The sequence below is a fragment of the Natrix helvetica genome (genome assembly GCF_964273705.1).
Source record: "Natrix helvetica genome assembly, chromosome: 4".
Classification (NCBI taxonomy): Eukaryota; Metazoa; Chordata; class Lepidosauria; order Squamata; family Natricidae; genus Natrix; species Natrix helvetica.
Genome location: NC_138550.1, coordinates 159981014 through 159993102, shown reverse-complemented (window position 1 = coordinate 159993102; position 12089 = coordinate 159981014). Strand labels below are relative to the sequence as shown.

General features: G+C 41.8%; 1 protein-coding gene across 3 annotated transcripts in view; it reads left to right on the top strand.

Annotated features, from left to right (window-relative positions):
• ADCY8 (adenylate cyclase 8) overlaps window positions 1-12089 on the top strand; it is a 149413-nt gene that overhangs the window by 79911 nt on the left and 57413 nt on the right. For all 3 annotated transcript variants that reach the window (XM_081949855.1, XM_081949854.1, XM_081949856.1), the window contains exon 7: window positions 8689-8959. In XM_081949855.1, coding sequence (XP_081805981.1) covers window positions 8689-8959 — 271 coding nt within the window. The remainder of the gene's footprint in view (window positions 1-8688; window positions 8960-12089) is intronic.

Here is a 12089-nt window from a genome sequence, read left to right as displayed (position 1 = left end):
CTTGAAGTTCCTGAGGTCTAGCCTCTTCATAGCTTCCCTTCTTGAACTTTACAAATAGCTCTTGACTTATGACTGTACAGGATCTTTTCCATTATGGTTATAGGCTGTGATTGTTCTGATTTTACAACCTGTTTTTGTGGTGTTAAACGAATGCCACACTCATTAAGTAAACCCACTGAGTGGTGCGGTGGCCTAGAGGTGGAGCTCTCGCCTCACAATCAGGAGGCTAAGAGTTCAATCCTAGGTAGAGGCAGATATTTCTCTCTCTGGGCACGATGAGAATATATCTGCTGAGCAAAACTCCGCATTGGCGACTGGAAGGGCATCTGGCCAGTAAACACTCAGCTCCATTCAGTTGCCCAGACCCCACCCAGAAAGGGATTATGGAGTCATTAAAAGAAGATAATTAAGTAAACCCATTGTTTGCTGTGAGGCATGTTTACCACAACCACAAGTAAACCCAATTTCTGGTCAATAATAAGGGAAATTATGATCATGTGACTGTGGAACACTAAGAACAGCCATAAATGTGGGCCAGTTACCAAGTGCTTGAAATGTGATCACCTGTCCACCTCAGAATTTCAGAATCAGGTATAAACCATTTGTTTAGTGATGGTTCGAAGTTACCCAGTTTACTGGAAAAAAGTGACTTATGACCATTTTTCACATTTATGCCCATTGCAGCATCCCCATGGTCATGTGATCAAAATTGAGCACTTGGCAAATGGCATGTATTTATAGCAATAACTTATATACAGCTTCACAGTGCTTTACGGGCCTCTCTAAGCAGTTTATAGAGTCAGCTTATTGCCCCCAACAATCTGGGTCCTCATTTTACCCACCTCGGAAGGATGAAAGGCTAAGTCAACCTTGAGCTAGTCAGGATCGAACTGCTGGCACTGATTTGAATTAGCCTGCAATGCTGCCTTCTAACCACTGCGCCACCACGGCTCTTATTTATCATTTATGATGGTTGCGCTGTCCCTGGGTGACGTGATCCCCATTCGCAACCTTCTCAGCTGGCTTCCAACAAGCAAAGCCAATGGGAGAACCCAGATTGACTTAACGACCACATGATTCGCTTAATAATTACAATGAGTCACTTAGCAGCTATGGTTAAAAAAAGGTCGTAAAATGAAGCACAACTCACTTAACATTTATCTTGCTTAGGGGCAGGAATTTTGATCTTACGTCGAAAGCTATCTGTAGTAAGTATCTTCTGGAAGAGTCTGTTGTAACCTCAAATGGTTGCTAAGCAAGTATTTGTAAGTCGAGAACTACTTGAAATGGCTTTGTGTGTGTATGTAAATATATGTATTTACAGACAATATAAATATATACACAGACACAGACACACACATACATATACATACATGTATGTATGTATGTATGGATGGATGGATGTATGTATGGATGGATGTATTGTGAGAGCTAAATAGCTTGAAATAGATCTATACTAGTCTCCCTTTATTTGTTTATCAGCACAAATACAACACACACACACACACACACACGTGTGTGTGTGTGTGTTGTATTTGTACTGATAAATAAATAAAGGGAGACTAGTATAGATCCATTTCAAGCTATTTAGCTCTCATCAGCTAGCCATACCCTTACTGGGATTTGAACCTGTAAGGGTATGGCTAGCTGATGAGAGCTAAATAGCTTGAAATGGATCTATACTAGTCTCCATTTATTTATTTATCAGCACAAATACAATACAAATATAAAAAGGCAACATTAAAAATAAAAATATGGTTTTCTGCCTGGATGGTTTTCTGTAATGAGCCGAAGGACAGAAAGAGGGAGTAGTGAGCTTCCTCCCATATTTGGGCATACCAGGGGTTGTAACAAAAATACATACATACATACATACATACATACATACATACATACATACATACATACATACACACACACACACCGGCATATATACATATACACATATACACATATGCACAAAAACACATATACATATATACATGTCACAGAGGGCCATGGATTTATTAGACATCTTTTCTCATCGGGAAAGTTAGTGACTATCATAGAAAATCAGCATAGAACATCACAGAACACCAAAGTGGAAGAGATCTTGGAGATCTTCTAGTCCAACCCCTTCCTCAAGCAGAAGACCCTATATCATTTCACACAAATGGCTGTCCAGACCCTTCTTAGTAGACTTTAATGATGGAGCATTCACAATTTTTCGAAGGCAAACTATTGCACTGGTTAATTGTCGTCACTGTTAGGAAGTTTCTCCTTCATTCCAGGCTGCTTCTCTCCTTAATTAGTTTCCACCCCTTGTTTCTTGTCTTGCCTTCTGGTGCTTTGGAAAATAAGCTGATTCCCTCTTCTTTGTGGCAGCCCTTCAAATCTTGGAAGGCTGCTATCATGTCTCCCTAGTCTTTCTTTTCACTAGACAAGATGTATCCAACTTCTGCCACTGTTCTTCCTATGTTTTCAGCAGAGTTTGCAAAATTCTCTTTAGAATTCCATGCTTGCAGAACCAAAAACACGGCTCTGATATAAAATTTGTCTGGCTTTGCTGCAAGGGTAAACAAACAATTTTATAATCATGCTCTGAAGTATAATAGCGTCAAGACATATGACTGCTTGATCTTCTGTTCAGAGTTATATCCATTTTTCTCTCTGGCATTTCATAATTCCGGACAAAGCCCTTTATCTCCCTGCCGGCCAGACTCAACTGTGTGTCACTGATCTCTGCATATCAGAAATGTTGCAGTCATTGGAACAAGAACGCCTCTCTGCAAAAGATGCTGATAGCATAATAACAATACTTACTACCCAGGCAGAAAGCTGCCATATGCTCAAAATTACATCGCCCTCCGGCTCTGTTTCAGCGTTCCTGCTAGCAATGCAGGCATAGTTCAAAAGTGCTTCTTATCTACATAGGATCGTAATAAAGCCAATAAAAATCACGAATGAAAAAAAAAATCCAGTTTAATCTAGTGGCTAAGGGACCAGGCTAGACACCAGGAGGCAGTGAGTTGCAGTTCTGCCTTAAGCATGAAAGCCTTGAGTTATTTCTAAAAATAATAAAGGAAGGATATATATATATATATATATATATATATATATATATATATATATATATATATATATATATATATATATATATATATATATATATATATATATATATATATATATATATATATATATATATATATTTGCACTCTGCAAACCTCCCAAAAAAAATTTTTTTTAAAGGGCATGAATAGCCTTTAGGAGGCTTGTAGAGTGCTCCTGGGGGTGCTGGTAAAAATGAGCAAAAAATGGCCCATTTTTCACAAAAATGAGCCCGTTTTTGGTCAAAAAAAGGACATGCATAGCCTTTAGGAGGCTTATAGAGTGCTCATGGGGGATGGGGGATGGGGCAAAAGTGAGCAAAAAATGTTTTTTGCTCAATTTTACCCTCCCCATCCCCCAGGAGCACTCTGAAAGCCTCCTAAAGGCTGTGCATGGCCATTTTGATGAAGGGGCGGGGTTTCGGGAGGCAAAAATGCTGTATTCAGTGTATAAGACGCACCCAGATTTTCAGCCTCTTTTTTTGAGGGAAAAGGGTGCATCTTATACTCTGAAAAATACGGTCATACTATTAGAAGATCGACAGCAAGTGGGAAGACCTCATGTCACAATATCTCTTAATGCCGGTTTTTAATCTACTTTCTAACAGCCGTGTTTGGCTCATCATACAGAAAATGGTCCCAATTGTTCCTAGTGTTGGAAGAAATGTCCTTCTGGGTTCAGTTCCAAGTGGGGGAAAAGACACTGGAAACATGGAGGCTGTTTGGAAAGATGGTTTTAATGGTGGACAGTATCACATGCCTTGGAGCTCCCAGGTGAAAAGGGAAGAGACGCTGAGAGTCTCTGGGTTTTATGCCCTCTCTGGGCTTTGAACTTCCTGGGGCACAGGAAGAGTATCCTGATTGGTTGCTGTCAGAGGTCATGGCTAGCTTTGTAGGTTTTCTGTGTCCTAAGTTTGGTTGAAACTTGGTGAGTGGTGCAATGAAGGGCAATGAAATGGCTCTGCCTGAAGGAGGGAGATCTTTGTTATGTAGAATAGACTGGCTCAGACTTAATGGACCATTAACAAAGGTGTGGGGGGAGGGGTTGTGTTTCTGCCTCCTTTTTAGGGGAAATATTCTGTCCTTTTAATATTTCCTAAAATATCTCATTTTTCTAGGAGAGGGATGGGTGCTGACTTCCTACACTAGAAAGGAACAATACTCTTCACAAATTTTAAATCCTCTGTTAACAGTCTGTTATTGTATATGATTTGCAGAAAGTCTTTCATGGCTTCCTACCACAAACTACCCCAATCAATATCTCTGGTCCATCAAGGACATGCACCATTTTTAAAATATTTTGTTTGGTTTGGTTTTTTTAATATTGTAAAGTTTTATTGATTTTTACAAATTTTTCAAGGAAAAAGGGTAAATAGGGATATAAAAAATTTTAGACAGCTACATCGTGCGGAGAAAAAGAAAGTCCTCCCAAATCACGCTACTTTTACCATATAAAAAAATATTAAAAAGCATCAACATTATGTATTAGCAGTTCTAGGTCTAACAAATAATCAATATGTTTCAATCATTTCTTTTTTGTATCACCTCATAAAAGTACGTTGTAACAACAATTGCAGTGATGTTTCAAATCATTTTTGTGACCTGAGTCTTCTAGTTGTTGCTTCCTCCCCCCCTCCCCCGTCTGTTGGCAGCGCCTCAGCCGCTCCCTCCCTCATCTCTTGTGTAGAATCCCCTATTCCACCTAGGAGAGCACTATGCCTCTTCATGAAAGCCTCAGCCTCCATAACTGTAGTAATTCTGGTTCTACTGCCCTCCCAAAAAATCAGCATGCCTTCTGGTAGCAACCATTTAAACCAGACCCCCTTGTCATATAATTTTTTTTGCTAAAGAGGAATATTTCTTCCTCTTATCTCTTACTTTCTTTGGGATCTGTTTAAGAATGGTTATTTCTTTATCTTTATATTTTAGTGGTCCGCTCGTAGAACCTCATCTCTTGTGGTTTTTCTAAGAAATTTTACATGAACTTCCCTTGGAACATTATGTGTTCTTGCATATGCTGAGTTAATCCTATAAATCAGGTCAATATCCCACCCAAGTTGTTGTTTATCTCTATTAATATATTCAGCTAATATTGTGGTCATAATCTCCTTAAGATCTTCATCCTCTGCTTCTTCCAGGTTTTGAAACCTAAGGAAAAAAGACATCCTTTCAAATTCTTTCTTTATCATGTGGTTTTCAAATTCTAGACTCCCCCTTTGGATTGCTCTAACCTCTTCCCTCACCCCAACCGCTCCCTCCTCCAGTACACCTATTCTCTGTTCATTTTGTGTGACTTGTTGTTGCGTTGCTCCGAGCCGATTGTTTAGGTCTGCAAGTTGTTTTTTTATTTCATCCTGTCCCTTTAAGAGAGATTGAAGCATCTGTTGAGTAGATAAATCCTTTGAGCTTCCTTCAGGGGCTTTAGGTTGTAAAAAAGACCCCAATTGTGATTGATGGGTGACAGGACTGGAAGTAGACGATGTCGGGGCCGAAGAAGTCTTGCCAGTCGGTACTTTTTGGGGGGCCATCATAAGGCTCAGAGACTGCTCAAAATGGCGTCTGCAGGAGGGCACAGCCGGTAGAGATCACAAGGCAAACAAATCCAAAGGAGAATAAATCTTCTAGTCAGGTCAATTAGATAAGTCTAAATGTTCCAAGTCCAAGGGGAAAAAGTTTTAGAGAGGCTCCTAGAGATCTCTGGGGTGGAGACTAGTTCAGAGCCATAAAATCTTGCAAGGAAGGAATCTTTTCCGTAAGGATGAAGAAGAAGGAGGAAGTGGCCATCTTGGCTCAGCCCTCACAGGCGGTCAGGAAACAACATCCCAAGTCCCCATACATAGTTCAAAGAAGAGCCAGTTCAGCCATCCTTTCTCCCGCAATTGCAGTCCAAAATTATTTTCCCATTATTAATAGAGCATGAAAGTAGTTTTTAAACTCCCTCTCTCTCCTGCATGGAGAGAGATTTTACAAGGCTGCTTTTCCGAGGGGGGTGGATTCCTCCCCCCCCCTCCAATCGTTTTTCTTCCAAAATTGAAACCGAGTTCCAAACAAGCTGCAATCCATCCAATAAGCAAACCAATAAAAGATTTGGGAAGACCCCCCCCCTCACCGCACTTCGGCTGTATCTTCTTCTTCGATTTAAAACCTCCCAGAGCCATCCGGCGAAGAGGCGACATCACTCCCCCCCCCTGCTCCCCGGCGCCTAGGCGAAGCTGGTAAAAACACCCCCGCTGGCTGCCGCCATTGCGGGAGGTCCCAGCAAGCTGCCTTTCGGCAGGAGACCCTTCGCTCGGGCCTCCTGTGTTCCTTTCGGAACCCGCCAAGGGAGCGATCGGCAGACTACGCGTCCGTCACCATTCGGTCCCAGAAGCGGAAGTCTTGTTTGGTTTGGTTTGGTTTCATTTTGTGTTTATACATTTTTTTAAATAAAATAAAATTTAAAGAGGGAAAAAACCCAGTGGTTCTTTGATTAGCCCAGGAAGTCCTGAAAGAAAAAAGGATAAATTGCTTTTCAGAGTATCTAATATTAGCAGGTGAGGCATTTTTGCCGTTTAAAAAGGAAGAAACTTCAAGTGTTTTCTTACCCCACTGTAAGAAAATTGTATTTCCCAAAAGAAGCTTTTTCTTTTTAAAGGAGAACAATTAATGCTAACTGTATCAGCTAATATTACTGTTAGGCTAGAAACTAGGAGCTTGTGAGTTCTAGTCCCCACTTAGGCACGAAACCATCTGGGTGAAATTGGGCCAGTCATTCTCTCTTTCAGCCCTAGAAAGGAGGTAAGATCAAACCACTTCCCAGTGTGTTCCGACCTAGGCTTCACAAAATCACGAACCAAACTCCTGGTCCCGACAAAACCCCTTTTTATTAAGCTAATGTGAATTCCTCTCATTCACATCCAGCAAAGTCCCAGCAAGCAGTCTTTCAACCATAGACTTTATCAGGCTTGGAGAGCTGCCAGGTCGATATCTTCCAAACACTACACTGTACAAAAAAATACTTGGCAAGGAGTCTCTGAGAGTCATGAACAAAGAGTCACACTAATTAAAGAAACAAGTTGTCTCCTGCAAACTCCACTCCCCTTTCACCCCTCTTTATTTCTTATGGAAAGGGCCATTCACCATCCACCTGTGCCTTTATTCCCGAGTTGGCCCTTGTTCCTTAGCTATTCCTGGCAGCTCTGCACATGCACACATCGGGAACAGGCTCCAGCTGTTCTTCTGCCCCACTGATATCCAGTTCCAAAGGCAGCTGATAACTGTTGGACGGCCCTGGCACCATCTCTGCCTCCAACGCAGAGCCCTCATCAGAGCCTTCCCCAGACTCCAGGACTGGCCCATGTTCCTCCTCAACCTCCCCACTGTCCGAATCTGCCTCCAGCTCTGCCAGGAATCAACATTGAGTAGGCACATAGAGGTAGTCCTTGACTTACGACCACAATTGTACCCCAAATTTCTGTCACATAGTGAGACATTTCTTAGAGAGAGATTTGGCCGATGTTATGACCTTTCTTGGCACAGTTGTTAAATGAATCACTGCAGTTGTTAAATTAGGTTGTTAAGTGAATCTGGCTTCCCCATTGGCTTCGCTTGTCAGAAGTTCGAAAAAGGGGATCGCATGACCCCGGGAAGCTGCAACCATCATAAATATGAACCAGTTGCCAAGCATCTGAATTTTGATCAAGTGACCAAGGGGATGCTGCAACGGCTGTAAGTTTGAAAAGCGGTCATAAGTCACTTTTTCCAGTGCTGTTGTAACTCTGAATGGTTGCTAAATGGATGGTTGTAAGTCGGGGACTATCAGGACATACAGTATTACTCTACCCAGGGATTCACTGGGAGCCAAACATGCAAATCCACTCCTGACAGAACCTACAGCAAAACTTTTTTCAGCCACAGGAAGCATTTTGCAATATGTTCCCTTGGTGGTCCTCAGAATTGCCCACCTGGGCCTCACTTCCATCCATTCTGCTCCTTATAAAATAACATAGTTGGAAGGGACCTTTGAGGTCCTCTAGCAGGAAACCCTACACCACTTCAGACAAATGTCAACTCATAAAATTGCCATGGTGAGGAAATGCATTGCACGCATACCTTCAGCTAAAGTGGGATCTCAGATTACTACAGCAGGCTTGTGAGGGGGCACCTCGTTGGAGAATGTGATTTATGACACAGATTGAGGGGAGGAAGGAACAGGGGTAGAGTTCAACCATAATTCAAATGAGGCTTAGAGAGTTCAACCGTAATTCAAATGAGGCTTAGATCTGACTCCAATAGGGTATTGCCGAAATGGTGCTCCTAATAAATGACTGGTTTTCTTTTGAAACTTGGCTTGAGGCTCATGAATCAATTAGGGCATCTTTTGGAAACCCGACACAAATGGTTATCCAACATCTTCTTAAAAACTTCCAGTGTTGGAGTACCCACAACTTCTGGAGGCAAGTTGTTCCACTCATTAATTGTTCTAACTGTCAGGAAATTCCTTCTTAGTTGCAAGTTGCTTTTCTCCTTGATTAGTTTCTACCCGTTGCTTCTTGTCCTGCCCTCAGGTGCTTTGGAGAATAGCTTGACTCACTCCCTCCTTCTTTACCCCTCTGTGTAGGCGAATCCACATATCCAAGGCAACTTTAGATTGTCTCAACGGGGATTACAATGTAGAGGAAGGACATGGCAAAGAACGCAATGAATTTTTGAGGAAGCACAACATTGAGACCTACTTGATCAAGCAACCCGAGGAAAGCCTGCTGACTTTGCCCGAAGACATCGTCAAAGAGTCGATCCCTTCTTCAGACAGGAGAAACAGCGGAGCCACGTTCACAGAAGGATCCTGGAGCCCCGAGCTGCCTTTTGATAACATCGTGGGAAAGCAGCATGTAAGTTTAATGTTCCTCTTTAATATCACCTGCCACCTAGGTTTGGCTTCATTTCCATATTCAAGGAAAGACATTTCTGCTTAGCCTTTCCACAAAATGACAAGAGCCAATTAAAAAGTCTGCCGCTGGGCAGAATTAACCTATGTACCCAAACATCCCCTTTTCTCTGAGTGTTTATTGAACTGGAAACATATCAGAGGTCATCGTTCTGTTCCACAGAAAGCACGAGAGGCCTTTATGGGCGGCAGGCACCATCAAAACACAGTGGCTGAAGACTTGTCATTCCAGACTCTGAAGTTGGGTGTGCTGTAGATTTTAGGCATGTTTTAGACTTGTGTTCTTTACTTTGATGGATCCATGGGTGCCTGACAGTGCTTCATTGAGAGAGAGAGAGAGAGAGAGAGAGAGAGAGAGAGAGAGAGAGAGAGGGAGGGAGGGAGGGAGGGAGGGAGGGAGGGAGGGAGGGAGGGAGGGAGGGAGAGGGAGGGAGGGAGAGATAGATACATAGATGAAGGAATGGCTGGAGAGAAGGAGAGAGAGAGAAGATGGATGGATAGATGGATAAGCATTTAGAGGGGGATGAAAAGAGAGAGATAGATATTTTAGATAGATGATGCAAGAGAGAGAGGGAGAGAGAGAGAAAGAAAGAAAAAGAGAGAGAGAGAAGGAAGGAAGGAAGGAAAGATGATGGATGGGTGGACCAATGGATGGATGGATGGATAGAAATGGTTAGGTAGATAGAAATGGATGGATGGATTGATGGGTGGGTGGATTGTGAAAAATAGTTAGGTACATGAATGAGGAATGGACGGATGGAGATAGATAGATAGATGATAGATAAAGAGATATGAGGAAGATGGATGGATTGAGAAACAGAGAGAGAGAGAACATGATGACTAGATGGATGGATTGGTAGATGGATGACAAAAGAGGATTAGGTAGATAGATGATACATAAAGGGACAGAGGGATGGATGGATAGAAGAGACAGACAGACCAACAGAGAGATGAATGGAGAGACAGACAGACAGATGGACGGACGGACGGACGGATGGATGGATGGATGGATAGATTGATATGGATCATTGGATGGATGGATGGATGGATGGATGAATGGATAGATGGATGGAGAAAGATGGTTAGGTAGATACATAGATGATGGAGAGCTGGATTGATGGAAAGAGAGAGAGATACCAATTTAAACTCCTAACTATCCCTATCACATAAATGTCCCAAAGCCACCCATAATCTTCCCAGGTGGGCAAGTGGTAAGTGCCCGTGAAGGCTGTCCCGATAGCAGATGGGAAACTGAACACTTCCCTGCAATGCAGTATCATGAAGATCCTCAGGGGGGGCTGAGGAGAGACACTTGACAAAACGAGCATCGTGTTATTGCCTTGCAAACTCCACCCCTTTCCTACCTGTGTTGCGATGTCAACATGCAGGTAGCAATGGGAGGCAGTTGCAGCACAACAATGGGGCACATTGGTCATCCATTTTTTTCATCATATTAATACCCATTACAATGAATCAGGATTCTCAACCGTTTCCAGTAATTAAGAAAAATTATGTTACAATATGTAGAGTAGGAGGTGGGAAAAACAAGCCAATCCCTGCCATCTATATATATATAAAAGCCAAATACCACTCACTCATCACGAAATCTCCAGAACCATAAGCGTACAAACCTGAAATTTGGCACGTATGTTCCTCTTGGCTTCTAGGTGCTTGCTAAGAAAGGACTTTTTAAAATAACCATCTGATCATTAATATTTCTTATACAGTATTATATGAACATGCTCTAAGGAGTTAGACCTTCTATTCCCCCTCCCCACCTGAAAGGAGCTCTGTTACAACTGCCAGTTGCCTTATATTAATACGTCTGATGCTACCCCTTTGCTAAACCAGGAGTGAGTGTGTGACTCATCTGGCCTGCGGGCTGGGAGTTTCGACATTCTACACCCCCTCCCCACTGGAAAAGAACTCTGTTTCAACTGCCAGTTGCCTTATATTAACACACTCTGATTTATCTTTAAGTGTCAAAGTATCAAGCCCAATCATAACTACTCATTAATTTTCAAGCTTTAAGTGTCAATTTATCAAGCCCGATCACATGGTTTCATAGCGAAGCTAGTTAAATATAAAAATAAATGTCAGTTTATCTTGGCTAACCTGGTCCTCACATCAAGCTGATTTTCATCGTTTCTGGGGGTCCATCCAGATTTCTAAAAAGGATCACCTCTCTGCGATAAAAGACAAAGAGTTATTTACATATGTGGAGACAAAGCATTATTTGCATGCTCTTTGTCTCTGCATTCAGAAGATTTTCCCACCTCATACAGGGATTTATTTACTCATTACTTCAGCCAAGGGAGGGCTTTGCTTCTGTTCAATCACTTATGAACACTTCCTGCCTTTGATTTTGTCAAGTCATGACACAATGGGTTGCTTCTCCTGATTTATGTTAGAAACTAAACGGTAATCTGACAGGGAAAATACTGGCTAGGTTTGTGTGTAATAGGCTACAGATGGCTTGTCTATCAACCCACGGTCCTTTGGAATACGATTTTCCCCTGAGATTAGGTTGACCCCAATCTTGGTGGTCATTCAGAAGACCTTAAGACTTGCTCTTCTCCTAGGCACACAGGTTCAGAGGTTAGATGGCCCTGTGAGTTATAGTTATTATTATACAATATCTAATTCTATTTAATTAATTATAACATAATTATATTTCATTATAATACAATTATATATTTATTTTCAACGGCTGTCTTCTACTACCATTCTTTTTTTATTTTTGTCATGTAATTATTTATTTTTGTTCTGTATTTATGCTAATATTGGTATTACTATCTCTGTTGGCCACTAGAATGATTTGGGAAAATGATATTAAATGCCAAGTAAATCAGGAGATTTGGGCAGTTCAAATGAATGAATATAAAGATTTATTGCAAGTTTAAGCTCTCTACAAGAATCTGAACTATTAACAGTCAAGGGAAATGAGCAGGAGATAAGAGAGGCATTCAAAGTGGGCTGGACTTAGCTCTTTTGCGGGTGCGCAGGGACTCGTGACTTATGATGCATTTAACCCCCTCCTCCCAGCTCAGCCTGGTCATCTCCTACAAATGAGT